The sequence below is a fragment of the Rousettus aegyptiacus genome, unplaced genomic scaffold, assembly GCF_014176215.1.
Source record: "Rousettus aegyptiacus isolate mRouAeg1 unplaced genomic scaffold, mRouAeg1.p scaffold_m13_p_3, whole genome shotgun sequence".
NCBI classification, from domain to species: Eukaryota; Metazoa; Chordata; class Mammalia; order Chiroptera; family Pteropodidae; genus Rousettus; species Rousettus aegyptiacus.
The window spans coordinates 134,953,705-134,970,793 of record NW_023416306.1 but is presented as its reverse complement, the minus strand read 5'-3'; the positions used below and the strand labels follow the sequence as shown (position 1 = coordinate 134,970,793).

Below are 17,089 nucleotides of genomic sequence, written 5' to 3'. Positions count from 1 at the left end.
GGGTCTTAAACCCAATCAAGTGGTTCTCAAACTATGTTCCAGTACACCCTAGGGTTCCAAGGAAGTGTCTTAGATGCCACTGCAGGTGGGGAGCTACTCTATGTTCCCTATCCCTAACCCCAACCTCAATTTCTCTTGTCTGCTTTCAAACATATAGATTTTGTTCAAAAAAGTGGGATTCACGGCAGAAAAACAAAGTTTGGAGACCACTAGATCATTTGATTTCTTAAGATCCCTGCTTGCTCTTAAAAATAATATCCTAATAAGTTACTCCTCTCTGATAACATATTTGCTGCACATCATCTTTGATCCAGTAGTTAATGTTGGGACGGGGTGGGGAGGTACGGGGAGCTCCTGGCAATTGGGAGGAGAAAAATGAGGCACAGGAGGGCCCTCATGTGATGGAGGCTTCGTTGTTGTACACAGCCTTCCTCAGAGCCCAGAATCAATCCTGACAGTCTGTCTGTATTTCTGTGCTATGTGTCTGCCATTCTGTGTCTTGACAAAGCAGGACAACCCAGCTCTGAGGCTCAGCATGTGGTCATTACCTGTTCGCTGAGCTGCACTGCTCCCTGACAGGCTAGGTCCAAGCCCAGCCCTGCCTCACACTGGGCTTCCCTATGAGTTTTTGAAAAGAGAATGATTGGGTTACTACCCCAGGAACCATGAGTCTCCACAGATCCCCAGCCTCCCTTCCCTTTCATCCTTAACCGCTCTGTGAAATAGTTCCTCCTCCTCCCTGATGATCCATCATTTAAGAGCTAGACTGTATCAGTTACCAAATGCTATAATAATGCCCTGTAACAAATAATCCCCCCAAATCTGAGTGACATACAGTAATTATTTAGTTCACATTTAGTTCACATATCTGGGGTCAGTTAGGAATCAGCTGACCTAAGCTGAGCTCTACTGAATGACTCTGCTGGTCTCATGCACCTGTGGGATAGCTGATCTCGGCTGGTTCTGGGTAGAGTGATTCACTTGGGGCAGTCCTGCTCCAAATGTCCCTCATCCTTTTCCTGGGATCCGTGGGCTAACCTGAGCACATACTTCTCATATCGATGGCAGAAGTGCAGTGAGCAAGCAGAAACAGACAAGACGTTGTAAGACCTAAGCTAGGAACTGGCACACTTTCATTTCTGCCTCATATGGCCCAGCCCAAAGCCAGTTTGGGGTACAGAGGAAGCTACCCCTTTAGTGAGAGGAGCTGTAAAGTCACGTGGCAAAGGGCATGGATGCAGAGGAGTCAAGGATTGGGACCAACAATGCAATCTGGAGCAGAAACCTGTTTTCATATCCCAACTCTGCCACCTACTAGATAGGTGATATGGGGCAAGTTACGGAAGCTCTGTGCCTCAGTTTCTTCACTGAAAAAATAGGCAGCATGATAATACCTACCTCATGGGATCATCCTGAGGAATAAGAGTTACTACATATAACTCTCTTATACATGATGCTTGACAGTATTCTTAGTTGTTTGCAGGCAGAGCTGAATTTGCTACTTTAATGCAACATGTTTTACTGAGCACCTACCGAGTCCCAAACCCTATAGTAGGAATGAAGAGAGAAATGAACCCCAGTCCTGGTCCTCATGTGCTCAGAGTCTTGGGATGGGGAGAAGATGTGTGGAATTCACTCTGCTCAAGGTGTAGGTTTAACCCTGACGCTTAACAGGTTTTCACTAAACCCTTTTGCTAGTGGAGGTACAGGGAGAGAAAAGCTCACCATGCAGTACAATTTCCCCGTTGCCCAAGCAGCTGCCTGCAGGAGAGGGACTGCACATTGCCTCCACCCACCGAGGGCTTCCTTGGGGAACGCGTAGGTACCAGGTCTCTTTGAGGGCAGCAGGCACCAAAGAGCAAGACCCTACTTCTCCCCAGAGTCAGGGAGTTCCCCGTGCTGGGACCATCTCCTCTCCAGTGGAGGTGTTCTTCCTACAACTGGCTAGAAGCTTCTCTAAGAAGGTGGGACCACGTTCTCCTCAACCCCAACTCTCTTTTTATATAGCACTAGTGCCTATTACAGGGGCCTAGACTAGAGCCTCAACAGCAATTACCCCGAACCTACCATTGAAATAATCTTGTCTTTGAAACAAGGGCCTCAGGTCAGAAGGGAGAGGTGGCTGGTGGCAGAGCAAGAACCATCACCTTTTGTAATTTGTGCAAGTAGAAGGGGCAGCAACTGCAAACAATGCATCTAGAGCTCAGGCATCTAAAGCTTATTCTTTCTCACTTTGGAACAAAGTGAGCAGCAGGAGGTGGTCCACTTTACCACTTCTTTTTGCTTAGGCCACTTTCTCCACCTTCACCCCCTATCTGTGATTTGCTTTTAGATAGGAAGATTCTGGGAAGAGGGGGATAATTCCAGAGTATGGGTAGTATTTCAGCCTCCCTCACCCCATCCCAGCGCTCACCATCCAAGGAAAATGAAAGCTTTTGCTTACACAGGTGCGTCTACAGCAGAGAGCTGAGCACAAACAACGAGCTAGGCCTGGGCAGTGGCAGGCTGCTGAGCACCGTTCGCTCTTAGGTTCCCAGAGCGGCTTCCTCTGCTGTTGGTTCAAATCTGGTGCTTCATGCAGACTTTCAAAGCCCTCAAGACTCTGGCTGGTCCTTCTGGAAGACCTTGTCCCCCATGGGGTGGTCAGTTCTCTGTTGATCAGGATCTGGAGGTGTGGGACCCAGGGTGCGGGAGTTTTTAAGAAGGGGCGGGTGCAGGGAACACGAGCCTGGGTGAGACCACCAAAGTGAGGAACTCAAGCGGCTGAACGGTGCGGCGGCTGAAAGGGGAGAGGAGTGCCCGGTGGTGACGGGCAGCGTGGGACAGGACTGACGAAGCCTCAGGACTCATCCCTGCCACTTCCCAGCTCTGTGACCCTGGCCGGTTTCCTGCCTTCTTTGTGCCTCGGTTTCCTTACCTGTAAAATGAGAATAATAATACGCTTCCTTCAAAAGCTTGTTGTGAGGATTAAATAAATTTAGAACAGTGCTTGGTACCTAGTGAGTGTTATGTACGTGTATGCTGTAAGTTTTATTGTTATTATTATCTAAATGGTGGGGGACCGTCAGCACACACGTCAAAGAGCCAGGAGGAAAACTAAGGCAGAAAGACGCCAACAGGTCCTGGTTCTGAGAACAGGTTCTCAGAAAGTGAGAAATCATTCAGGCGGGTCTCTCTGCATCTTCCTGGCACAGGGCAAAGATAAAAAAAATTAAAAAGCCACTGCTGGACGTCGGCCTGGATTTCATACAGTCAATCGAGAGAGCAAGGCAGGTGTGGAAAGTGCTATGATCCGAGGTAGAAAGCAAGAGAAGCTGCGAGCGGCCCAGAGGAGGGACCGCACTGTAGCAGAGGTGCCGTCGGAGCTGGGCCTTGACGTTTGAGAAGGAAAGAAAGGCCATCCGGGCACAGCGCGTAGCAGAGGCAGAGACGCCCAGGCTCCTCGGAGGACAGGACTTTTTTTTTTTTTTTGCTATGTTATCACCTGTATTTTTTCTAATGATTATTATTTTTTATTTGTTATGGTGACACTGATTAACAAAATCCAATAAGTTTCAAGTGTACAATTCAAGAGTAAGTCATATATATATATATACACACACACACATATATATGTATACATATATATGTATACATACATATATACATATATATATACATATATATATATATATATATATGTATATATATATAGTGTGAGAACAGGGAATCTTGATTCGGTTCAATTCAACCGAGATCTCTGGGGTGCCTTCGGCATACCAGGCACTGCCACAGGCCCATGACTGCACTCGGTCTGCTCAAACACCCTTCGAGGTGAGTTTTATTATTCCTGTTTTATAAATGAGTAAACTAAGAACCAGAAAAGAGAAGTAAATGGCACAGGTCCCCCATTAGTGAATGAAGGCTGGAGCCAAGCTTCTAACAAGCCCTCCCTGAAGCCAAGTCCTCCCCGCCCCAGTGCCTGGCCTCACTCTCAAGGAGCCGAGCAAGTCCTGACACCTCCTTCTCAAGCAGGCTGTTTTTCTCTCCTTTCCCTGGCTCCTCATTCGCACTGGAAATTCCTGCCTGCCACCTTTGGGCCACCTCACGATTCTCACGCATTGCCAAGGCTGGGGCGTACCCCCAGAAGCTCCCGGGCAGGCACCCCAGCCCACAGCTGCCCCATCCTTCCCTAACGACCATGACACTCTGGTGACAACATTGCACTTTCTCTCCGCGCAGTTCCCGCGGGCCACCATCCCAAGCTGGTAGGGTCTCTATTCTCTTCCTGTCCTGCTCGCCCCTCAGCAGTGTTGGGAGCTAGTCCGCAGCTCAGTGCTGGATCCAGCAAAGAGTAAACAGACCCTATCTTGCCCTCAGGGAGCCACCATCCTGATGAGGAGATAAGGAGTAACCACATTCGTTGTGTATAATTACCAACTGTGATAAGAAATGGCATCACTAGTGACCTGTTAGTGAGTTATGAGGGCAGATGAGATTAGGCAAGACCTGGTGTAATCGAGGGACAGGGAGGCTGTGTGTGTGTGTGTGTGTGTGTGTGTGTGTGTGTGTGACATGTGTGCTGAGATTTGAAGGCGATGAGGAGTTCATCACAGAGGCTCAGGCAGAGGAAACATCATGTGTAAAGGCCCCAAGGTGAGAGGAAGCAAGGTGCATCTGGGGAGCAGAAAGGGGGCCCTGGTGCCTGGACCAAAGGGAGCCAGAGGAAAACTCACGCAAGATGAGGCTGCGGAGCCTCAGAGAGTCTTGGGACCGCATGGAGGTTTCGGCCTTTCTCCCAAGATCCCTGAAAGTTATTCCATTGTGTGGTAGTCGGGCTGGGGAGTAGGGGGAGATGAGATGCAGTGTGGACGCTCAGCAGGCACTCCTCAGGCTACAGCGAGTGCTCCCCGTGGAGCTGAGGAGCTGACTGTAGCTCTGGACAAGTGTTGGCCAGCTTTCCTCAGCATCTGGAACTGTGACCGCCCCACCTGGTGACATGGCAGTGGCCTCCACCTTAGCCTGGGGTGATGAGTTTGAGAACTGTGGGCCCCAGTAACTCTCAAGCCTCCACATGAGGTTTTGGTGTCTTCTTGGGATTCGGTGAAGTGTTTTAAAAAGACAAATAAGATTCTGAGAAAGGGAGCAGCAGCTGATGTGACTTTGGCTACAGTCCACAGGAGAGCAGCCCAAGAATTGTGGTTTTTCCCCCTCTGTCATCAATATCAAGGGCAGAAAAGTGGCAAGCCGCCCAATCCGGCTCCAGTGTCTCTGCAATCGGCTTGTTGGTTCCCATCAAAAACAACTTTGTTTTGTTTTGTTGGTATTTGGGGTTCATAAATCTCTGAGCAGAGTTCATTCCCCAAGCATGAAAGCCATGCACCATTAGAGGCACAGCAAGAGATCTCGTTGGGGCCGAGGTCAGAGTGGCAGACTTGACATCACTTTTAGGGAATCCATTCTCTGGTTGCTTCAGTTTGGTCAGAAGCAAATGCCAACTGGGAAAGAAACCAGGACTTTGTAACGTAGTGCCCCAGGCCTGAGGGCTCTCGTTCTCTTCCCTGTGGCCAGACTTCACTAATCCTGTCCCCGGGAGGTTGGGAGTGGGGGCACTGGGGGAGACAGGACTGGCCCTAGACCGAGCCCTGAGTGAGGGAAGGAGCACAGGGGCTCTGCCTTGTCTCTCATTTGCTTCTCGCAGTCAAACCCAAAGGAAGAGGACGGGAGCCTGAAGGCAGGAGGGAAGACGTTCTATGAAAAGAAAAAAAAAAATGTCCCTCCCCACTAGTGGGCCCTTCGTAGGAAAGGCTGGTCCCCTGGGGGTAACATCCCCCTAGCATCCCAAGCTAACCTCCTCCCAGCTGAGTGATTTAGGATAAATTATTTAACCTCCAAGAGGTATGATAATATATATTTATTTCACAGGTTTGGTGTGAGATTTAACTAATTAATATAAAATTAATGGTTAAATACCTAGAATAGTGCCTAGAATATGTCAGTATTCAGGAAATATTTTTTCTTTTTCCTCTTCCTCATTAAAAAGAGAAAGCTTCCCAGCCAAATACTGGTCCTCATCTCAGACCATTCACTCAACCAGTATATATAAGCACTACTATGAATGAGATCTTTATTTGAAGCACTAAGGATATAACAGTGAAGAGAAAGCATCCTCTCTTGGCACATAGAGAACATAAGAATATTCTAGAACCATGCGAGAATAAACAGATATGTAATATATCTGTGATAATGTTATGAGAAAAAAATGAGGAATAAGGGGATGAGTGACAGGATGGCCTGGTGATGGACAAGACGGCATTGAAACAGAGACCCTAATGGCTTGAAGGAGCGAGCCATGCAGACAACCAGGGGAAGAACATTTCAGGCAGAGGTAACAGCCCGGGCAAAGATGCTGATCAGAGAATGGGTCTGACTTGTTCTAGGAACAGCAAGGGGGGCAGAGGGATGGAGGGGGGACACAGGAAACGAGGCGCAGAAGGGATGGGGTGGGCTCACGCGGGGCCTTGCAGGTAAGGAGTTTGGCTTTCACCGAGTGGGTGGAGCAGCTGATGGAGGGTATGGAGTTGAGGAGCGATGAGATTTGACAGGTCTTGGAAAAATCCTTCTGGCCGTTTTTGCACAAGAAGCACTGATATCGGGAAGGCCATGAAGACACGATTTATGGCCTCTTCTTCACCTGTTCTTCTCCCCTGTGCAGGCCTGGGAGCGGGGGGCGGGTCTGGGTTCCTGACTACCAGAGCATGCCTTCCTCCTCTACAGGGTCACCTCCCTCTGCTGCGGTCAGATGCCGGAAGGGGAAGACCATGACCTTCCAGGGGGCATCTACAGGAGGTGCCAGGGAGCCAGATAAAGTGTTATCCCATAGACCGGGATTGGGCGTGGCCTGTGCATGTGTGTACATGTATGTGTGTGTGTGTCCATGTGTGTGCATTCATGCATATGGCTCTGTACGTGTGTGTGTGTGTGTGTGTGTGTGTGTGTCCATTCCTGGGGCAGAGTTGGAGAGAGTGAGTTCTCCGTTTACAGTGCCACTTCTTCGTCCACTCTCTGTCCATCTCCCAGCTCTGCACAGTTGACACTGATGTCTCTCTCCTCCATAACATGTCTTCACTGGGAAAGACTTTTGCTCCTTCGTGCAGCCATGCTCACCCGACCAGAGTCCCCAGCGCTGCCAGCTGCTATCCAGGCTAAGTCCATTCATGGTCTGGGCTTTGTAAATAAGGCACTAATGGGCTAATGTACTCTGCTTGCCGCACCTCCTCTTAGGGCCGTGACGCTAATTTCACATGGCAGATTAAGAATCATGAAGACAGGGTTGGCAGCTACATAGCCACTTGCTGCCACTGTCCTCTCCTGTATCCTCAGCAGGGACTGCTCATCGATCACACTAGTCTCGCCCACTAAACCCAAACTTGACTTCAGAATCTTTCTTAAATCAGTGATCCAGGCAGCACTAATAATCAGTTGATAGTGGTAAGTTAGATAATACATATCTAACGTCCCTACTGTAAGGTGTTCTGGCTTTGCCTCTGGGGACTCTAATTCTGTGACTCTAATGATGGAACTTTAGGCTGCTCCATCCATGTGCTGAGCAAAAAAAGAAGTGCGGGAAAAACCGTTAGTTTCTGTACAATAGCCTTATTTAAGTAGGTGCCCGAGGGCATCACCCTTGAACACTCAGACCAGGGGTCCAGTGCCCAGGGGAGGACACTCCCAGTTGCAAGCCTCAAGTTCAGAGTCCCCATTCTGCAGGCCCTGGGACCTTGGGCAGATCATTTCACCTCTCTGATCCTTGGTTTTCCTTTTGCTGCCCGCATCACAGAGTTGACATGGAGATCGAGTGATAACATACACATGGATGTTCTGAGAAGCATAAAGTGTCCTGCACATGGAAGGGGTGGCAATGATAGAATTCTATTCCGCTGGTTGTTTTTCACTCATCTGAAAGTTTTTGGCTTGTGGTAGGATTCCGTCCCTTAAATCCCACAGGTCTAAATTCAGTAGTCCTGTTAGTTGTGACAGCTGGGCAAAGGCGTGACTTAGGCATGTAACAAGGCTGAACATGCCCTGAAAAGGGAGGGAAGGAGTCACTAAGCAGGTACCTGAGGTACTAGTTCTGCTGCTGCTGCTGCTCACCTGCAGTGTAGCCCTGAACAAGCCTTTTGACCTCACTGGGGCTGAACCCCCTCTACCAAATGTGGATGATACTTGCTCATTCTCCCAAGTCCTGTGAGGGTAAATGATGGTGGAAACCCAAACTGCTATACAGATGTGAGTTGTTACTGCTTGTGATTTGGCACAAAAATGCCAAAGGGGAAAAGCATTCGGCTCAACATCAAGGCCTTCCACCAGGTGGAAACTGACATGTGACTTCACCAAACAAGGAAGACCTTTGGGACCAGGGTGAAAGGGTTTGTAACCTTTCTCTCTGCTTTGCCTCAGCTGCCCCAGCCAAAGAGCGGCAGGTGCTGAAGCCAGGCAGAGCTTTGCAGACTGGTTCAGCAGGAGGTAGTCAGGCAGCGGTGTTGGGGCCAGGGCCACTAGGACCCCAGACTTGGGAGGAAGGTCGTAAGCCAGTTCTCTGACTCTTTAGCAGGCAAAGATGAGAGAGGGGAGATGGAAAGGGAGGAGGTGTAAGAGAAGAAGGAGAGAGAGAGAAAAGAGAAAAATGAGAAAGAAGACCAGCAGAAACTGGACGAAGCAGAGCTGGAGAAAGGACGGAGGATGGCAGATGTTTCTCCCCCATGAGACCAGGAGTTCTCTGGGGGAGGGACTGGTCTTCCCGTTCAGACCAGGTGTCCCTAAGAGTAGGATTTTTGCCTCCCCTATCAGATTATGGCCCCCACAGAGCAAAGGCTGGGCCTCTCCCTTCAGACAGTGGGGCCCAGACCTCCACCTGCCTGACGCCTCTGCTCTCCTCTCCTCTTCTCCCCACCCCAGGGTTCACAGACACCTTCAACATGGACACCAGGAGGCCCCAGGTCATCCCTGGCTCCAGGGAAGCCTTCTTTGGCTACACGGTGCAGCAGCATGACATCGGTGGCAAGAAGTGGTGAGTGAGAACTGCCACCCCCTCCCAGCCCTGACCTCCCCTCATCCAGCCCCTCGTCCGGCACCTGAGCCTAGCAGCTGCCAAGCAGACCCTCACGCGTAGTTACCCTCATTTCCAGTGACTTGACTTCTTGTCCTGGTAGATGGAGGCCACATAAGCTTTGCTCCTGACTGTGAAAACGTGAGCCATTTCACAAGCCCTTGATCTTCTCATCTGAAAAGTGGAATGAATACTCTTTCTTCTCCCAGTTATGTGACAGCAGTTGGCAGGCACCCAGGGACCAACAGTTGCCCGCTCCTGTCTCCTGTCAGGGCCTCGGTGTCTCATGGGGGGGGGGGGGCGACTGCTCTGGTCCTGGCTGCTTGGAGAGCTGTTGGGGGTGTCTCTGAGGGGATGGATGTGATCGCTCACAAGTTAAAACACAGGCAATGGTGGGGCCAAGAGAAGGGACAGCAAGAGAGATGGGGGGAGAGGGCCAGAAAGGTCCCAAAGACCCCTCTGAGACAGAGCAGTCAAGAGGACAGGATTCACCTCTGACTTTTTAAAATAACTTTATTGGGTTATATTTTACATATCATAAAATTCACTCATTTATTTTTATTTTTTTAAAATGCCAGGTTATGTTTTTTCATACTATATATACGTATATTTTTTTCAACATTTTATTTTTTTTATTCCCCAACCCCCTTCTGGTAACCACTGGCCTATTGTCCATGTCTATGAGTCTCTGTTTGTTTGTCCTATTCATTTGTTGCTTTTAGGTTTCTATCCCACATATAAGTGATATCATGTGATTTTCAACCTTTTCTGTCTGGCTCATTTCGCTTAGTATGGTTATTTCAAGCTCCATCCACGTCGTTACAAATGGCAGTATTTCATCTCTTCTTATGGCTGAGTAATATTCTATTGTATATATGTACCACAGCTTCGTTAGCCAATCATCTATTGTAGGACACTTCGGTTGCTTCCATGTCCTGGCCACTGTGAATAATGCTACGATGAACATTGGTGTGCAAATATCTTTTTGAATATGAGTTTTCAAGTTTTGGGGTACATACCCAGTAGAGGGATTGCTGAGTCATATGATAGGTCAATTCTTAGTTTTTTGAGGAACCTCCATACCACTTCCTATAGTGGCCGTACCAATTTGCAGTCCCACCAGCAGTGTATGACAGTTCCTATTTCTCCACATCCTCTCTAACATCTGTCATTGTTTGCCCTGTTGATTATAGCCATTCTAACAGGTGTGAGATGGTATCTCATTGTGGTTTTGATTTGCTAGCGATGTTGAACATCTTTTCACATATTTGTTGGCCATTTGTGTGTCCTCTAAAGAGAAGTGTCTGTTCAGGTCCTCTGCCTATTTTTTGATTGGATCATTTGGGTTTTTGTTGTTATTGAGTTGTATGAATTCTTTGTATATTTTGGATATTAGGCCCTTATCGGAGGTGTTGCTTGCAAATATATTTCCCCATTTCGATGATTATCTCTTTACCTTGTTGACAGTTTCTTCTGCTGGGCAGAAGCTTTTTAGTTTGATGTAATCCCATTTATTTATTTTTGCTCTTACTTCCCTTGTCTTTGAGGTCAAATTCATAAAATCTTCTTTAAGCCCAAGGTCCTTGAGTTTAGTTCCTATGTTTTCATCTTTGCATTTTATTGTTTTAAGTCTTATATTCAGGTCCTTAATCCATTTTGAGTTAATTTTGGTGAAAATTCACTCATTTCAAGTGTACAATTCAATGATTTTTAAGTAAATTGACCAAGTTATGCAGCCATCAGTACAAATCAGATGTAGAACATTTTCATCATCCCAATAAGACCCCTCATACACATATACTGTTACTCGTGTTCTCCTACCTCTGATTGGATTTTAGCTGACAGAAGGCAAGGCTTTCCTTCCTCCTGAGAGAAAAAGGGGCAGGCATCTGCTTAGCCCTCTTAGAAGTTCTTGCCGAGTTCAGGGACCACACAAACACCGGCAATTAATGTCTCATGCTGCCCTCTTGCTAATCTGGCTGCTGCTGACCTTCTCCAACTCTTCTTCTTCCACTTTTCCTACCTCTTTTGTTATGCTCAACACTCAGACTAGTCTAATTGCATTATATCAGTTTTTCCAGTTCTCCAGACCTTCTTTGCAGATGCTGTTCCCTTCTCCCATGATACCCTTTCCTACCTTTCACACTTTCACACTCAACTCACCCCGACATTCAGATCTAGCTGACTCTATTTGAGAGAGAGAGAGAGAGAGAGAGAGAGAGAGAGAGAGAGAGAGAGAGAGAGAGAGAGAAGGAGGGAGAGAGAGATTTTTTATAAAGAAGTATCTTACTTGATATCTTTCTATTGAGGTATAACTTAGATACAATAAGTGTAGACATCTAAAGTGTATACAGCTTAGTGAACTTCTGCGTATGTATATGCCATGTAATCACCTCCAAGAACATGACATAGAATATTTCCGTCTCCCTAAAAAGCTCTTTGGTGCCCCCTGACCAATCAGTGCCCCTCTAGGTAACCGCTATTCTGACTCCTGTTACCATAGATTCATTTTGCCTGTTTCTGAACTTTATATAGATGATATCATACAGCAGATACTCATTTGTACCTGACCTATTTTACTCAACATTATGTCTTTGAGGCTTAACATATGGACGAATGTGTTATACTTCATACTTCTTCACTGCTGTGTAATGTTCCACTGTAGCAATACACCGCAATTTATTTCTTTATTCTACTATTAATGGATATTTGAATTGTTTTCAATTTGGCTATTTTGAGTAGAGATGCTATTGACCTTACTATACATGCCTTTTGATGGACATGTGCCCTCGTTTTCATTGGGTATAGACTGCTGCTCTCTGTTAGGACTGCATTTCCCTGTGCTCAACAAGGAAAGTGCCGTCATAGAGAGAGTTGGGGTGAGTGTGGGTTTAGCTCCTATGCTTTTCTTTCTCAACTATTGAGCTCTGCATCACTTGCTGTCCAGTGCCTGGAAATTGTTGTCTTATATATTTTGTCCAGCTTTCATAGTTGCTCGTGGCTGGAATTGAAAGTTCTCTCATATTCTCTTATCGATTTAGATATCACTTCCTCTGAGAAAACATTTACCAAACTGGATAGTAGTTGCCTGTGTCGTTGTTTTTCTTCCTGAAATCAGGGATGCAATCCCTGACATTTAGTAGATGTTCATAAGAACGTACTTTGAAAGACCGAAATAATTATTTGAAACTCTCTCGATCAGCCCAGACATAAGATGCACAGTGTCCATATTCTTTGCATGGTGTGAGAAGGGTTTAAGGTTAAATGGAACTGGCTTTTCTGAGATAGAATTTGTTTTGACCAATATTTGTTTATTAGGCATTTTTAATTAATTTTTCTAGACTCTGCAAAATATTGATTTGAGTAAGACATGGTTTCACTCTCAAATAACTCACAGACCAGTTAAGGAAACAACACTAATACCCTTGAAATAATTTAAAAACAATACAAGACAAAATATGACCTGGTGTTAATTATATTCATCTTTGTAAGACCACTTTCTCCATGAAAATTTTCTGGATTCTTCTCCTTGCCTAAAATGGCCTCATTTCCTCCAAGCCCCCTCTAATGGCACATATCACTTCCTACCTTGCGTTGGGTTTGCTTCAGTCCTGTGGCCCATGCTCTTCCTGCCTCCTGGGAGTGGACCCGGCTTTCAGTCCCTAAGGCGGAGCTGGCACGTCTCGGTTTGTATTCCCTAGGCCTGCCGTGGGGCCAGGGAATCTGGGTTTTTAAAACTTCCCCAGGAGACTGTAGCAGGGAGTCTGGGCTGCTCAGGATCACCATCTGCACTGAGGGTGGGGAGATGCCAGCGGGAAACTGTATCAGTCCCCAGCCCCAACCCAAAACCCAGGTCCCAGCACTGCCCCACAGAAGAACCCACCAGCTGTCTCCCGCCACAGGCACCAGTGAGGTCTGGCTCCGATTTACTAGACTGTGAACCTCCTCAAACATCAAGGGCACCAGACCCTGATGTAAACGGCCAAAGGGGAAGGGACGCAGCTCGTGGTGCTGCCACTTTATTTCTTAACCCTTCACCTTCTGCCCACTGCATCCCCAAGTCAGACCTCAGACTTTGAGAAGCTGACAGTACACCAGTGCCTCAGACATCTTGAACAGTTTTCCACATGCCTGGGTTTTAGCAACAATAACAACACTCACAGTCACCCAAAAAGGAAAAGAGAAAACAAATTCCTCTCAGGCTGAGTATCCTCTGCCCCTGCTTTTTAAGTCCTTGTGTATTTTCAGAGAAATTTAATCCACATGACTCTAATGCACGTACATTGAAATCATTAAGTCAGTTGGTTTTTAAGACCATTTGATGTCCCGGAAGCTCCAGTGTAGGGTTTGCAGAGGGCTTCTCCAAGCAGGAGGCCTCCTGGCTATGAGATAACACAGAGCTGAGCCCCACACGTTTCCAGTTTGTCACTGAAGCTATCTTGCCTGGAGAGAAAAGCCTCAGCTCTTGGCAAGGTGGAACATTTCGTCTCCTGTCCTCGAGGACATTGGGCAGCAGGAGTCTGACAACACCTAAGGGCTCCAACAGGGGACCCTTCTGGAGCTCAGTGGGCTTTAAAATGCCATGGTGAATTACCTGGGGTACAGGCTTAGGAACAAGAGCAGATTGTAAGAGAAGTAGACTTGTCTGCATTTTACAGGCAAGGCAACCGAGACTCTGAAAGAGAGATAACATATTAATAAGTGTTTGAGCCAGTTCTAGAACCCAAGGGGATACAGAACAGAAGCTGCCCCATCCCTAAGGCTGAGAGAGAACCTACAGTCTCCAACTGCCGTGCCCCTCCTCACTTGCTGCACTGCCGGTCCCACCAGAGCCTCAGCTGTGGTATCCCCAGGGCCCAGCGCTCACTCGCAGATTCACATAAATGCGTGTGGGAAAAACGAGTGCTGAGCCCAGCCAGCAACAGAGGGTGTCTGGTCATAGAGCCCGAGTCCTGGGTGATAAATACCAAAGAGGGCACACACAGAAAGGGTTATAGGACTTCATGCAAGGGAGAGTGAATTCCTAACTCAGCAGGACTGGGTGGAAGGAATCTGGAAAGGAAGCCACATTTAGAGAAAAGACACGATTCTTCCAAGGGGCTGGAGGAGAAGGTGCAGAAAGCAGAGCAGTGAGACCACAAGCTGGGAAGGCGAGGATTGTTCTTTGGAAGCTCTTAAATACCAGAGCAAGAGGCTCATATCTGGGAGGCAGTGGGGAGCCATTGGAGGTTTTTGAGCAGGAGAGTGATTTACCAGAGTTGTAATTTTGGGGGCGATCATTTTGGCTACCATATAGAGGATAGAATTGAGAGAAGAGACCCTGGAAGTGGGGAGTGTGGTGGGAAGGCTGTAGAGGTCTTGTTGAATGGAGGGTCTAAAGGATGGGGTCTTGACAAAGGGGCCTGCCTTATAAACATCATTCATTCATTCATTCATTCATTCATTCATTCTTGAGAACCTATGCTAAGTCCTGAGAATTCAGTGGTGAACAAAAGTACAAAGTCCCTACCCTGATGGATTTTTTCTTCTAGTGGGGCAAACATTATTAGTTTGTCCATTGTCTGTCAGATAGTGAGATGTGCATTAGGCAGGGTAAGGGGGCTTGGGAGCAGTGGGTGGGGTGCAGGCTGCTGCTTTATAGAGGCCATCAAGGAAGGCCTCGGTGCTAGAGTGACAGCCATCAGAGACCCGAAGGAAAGGGAGAATCTGAAGCAGTCATGGATATCTGAGAAAAGAGTCTTCTGGGCAGAAGGAATGGCAAGCGCAAAGGCCTTGAGATGAGAAAAAGCTTGATATGTGCAAGGAACGAGTGTGTCTGGAGTAGACTGAGCTAGGGCAAGAATAGAAGGAGGCGAGGTCAGAGACAAAACAGGATGAGGATGACTGAGGACATATGTTTGCTGACTGGGAAAATAATGAAAAACAGAAAAGCAAAATCCAGCAATAGGGGACTGACTGTAGGACAACAGGGGAGCTAAGCTTTGGTCCCATTGGTTTGAAGTATCTGCAGGTCATTGGAGTGCAGATGGCCACCTGGCAGCAGGGGATAGGGGCCTTCGGCTGGGCAGAGACTCAGAGATGCACTGGGAGAACTGCATTCTCAGAGGAGTGGTTAAGAGAGCAGAAGGGCGGGCGGGCACAGAACCCTGGGCTGCCTGTGGGTGTGAGCCTGGAGGAGGGAAAGTGATCAGAACTAGGGGTGAAAGGGGGTGTGGCAGCCCAGAGGGCACAGGAAGGGAGAATTGTGAGGAAGAGGGGGAGGGGCTGTCTGTCCTGAACCAGGAAGACGGGGTACAGTGCTCTGAGTGCTTATCCTCCAGTGTCTCTCCCAGAAGTGGCTAAAGGGGCTGAGCTGGGGAACTCGCAGCGCTGGGCAAATCTCTACAGGCCCAGAGCCGCTGAGATGTGAGGAACTACTTCTAAGTACATCCATGCACACAGAATAAGTCCAATGTTCTTACAATGACGCACTGCAACGTACGTAGAGCATCTGCCATTACTGCTCTAGAGCAGTGGTTCTCAAACCTCAGCTTCGGCTTTGTTATCAGAACCCCCGGGAGTCTTGCTAAACCAGATTGCTGGGCCCTACCTCCAAAATTTCTGATCCAGTAGGTCCGGGTGGGGCCTGAGAATTCACTTTTCTAACAAGTTAGCAGCTGAGGCTGGGGCTGCTGGTCTGGGAGCCATACTCAGAACTACCAGCCTAGAGATTTCCATTCCCAGTATCTTAAGCTGGTGACAACAGGCAGACATAAAACTCCCCAAACCAGTGTAGGTGGCTCCATGAGGGGAAATGGGTACATTGGGAGCCCAGAGACAGCGGAGGTACGGAGCCCTTCCTCTGCCTCTTCCTACTTTTCAACTTTCGCTTTTCTTCTCTGCCCATTTTCTTTTCCCAATTTCTCAGTTTCCCACCCTGTTCCTTACTTTCTCGACTTTTCTTCCCGTTTCCACCTGTAGCCCCCTCCTCCTCCCCATCGCTTCTCTCTTTCCTCCCCTCTTTGCTGCTGCACTTGAGTCTTAGATGGAAATGGGCACGATAGGTGTTTGGGGGCAACCTATCCCTCCTCCAGGCTCACACCCACAGGCAGCCCAGGGTTCTGTGCCCGCCCTTCTTCTGCTCTCTTAACCACTCCTCTGAGAATGCAGTTCTCCCAGTGCATCTCTGAGTCTCTGCCCAGCCGAAGGCCCCTATCCCCTGCTGCCAGGTGGCCATCTGCACTCCCAACCCCCATCGCTGCTTTCGTATGTAGCCACCAACGTCATTAGTCTCACCAGCCTGACTGGTACCCTTGAGGAGAGGAAAAGGAGAAGGAGCCCAGTCCAGGCTTCTCAGCACCCACCCCCTTGCCTGCTTTGCTGCCCTCAGGGTGCTACCTGGCTGCTCCCTCTGCCGGACGCAGAGGAGAGCATGTACACCGAGAAGGGGACAGGAGTCGTTAGAAAGACGGGGCCTCTGGAGGTGGGGAGAAAATGGAGAAAGAGAATCTGGTCGAGTGGGAGACCAGCTCCTACAGAAACATACTAGAGCCCCGGTCTCCTAAATTCTCGGGTGTCCTGGTGAGAAACAGAAGCTTCTTATAGAGAAAAGAAGCCTCTTAAACCTAACGGTCATTACCCTCAGCAATGGAAGGACAGACTTGGCAGCCTGACCCATTCAAAGCCACAAGGAGTCCCAGACATCCTCCCATCTCTTTGAAAGGTCCTTTTGGAATCTTTTTCAGTAACTTAACTCAAGGCTTTTGCGCTCGGATGCTGAAAGGGCTGTGTGATTGGGTGCTCTGTGTATGGACGCTGAGTCAGTGGGGAGCAAACCCTCTACCAGGGCAAAGCACAGATCCTAGCAGCTCCCCACACCACCACCTCCTCCCAAAGGCTTGGCGTCATGCAGGGGATTGGAACCCTTAGCCCCAAAGGTGGACAAAGTTAGAATGCACCTTCCTGACATAGGTAGCCATCCACCTCTCCCAGAAACCTCTCTGCATATGCAGCGTCTTCCAC

At 48.2% G+C, this 17,089-nt stretch overlaps 1 protein-coding gene across 1 annotated transcript in view; it reads left to right on the top strand.

Moving 5' to 3' along the window:
* Positions 1-17,089, top strand: part of ITGA11 (integrin subunit alpha 11) — a 111,035-nt gene that overhangs the window by 21,181 nt on the left and 72,765 nt on the right. The window contains exon 2 of the mRNA XM_016140970.2: positions 8,938-9,049. Within this exon, the coding sequence (XP_015996456.2) occupies positions 8,938-9,049 (112 nt within the window). The remainder of the gene's footprint in view (positions 1-8,937; positions 9,050-17,089) is intronic.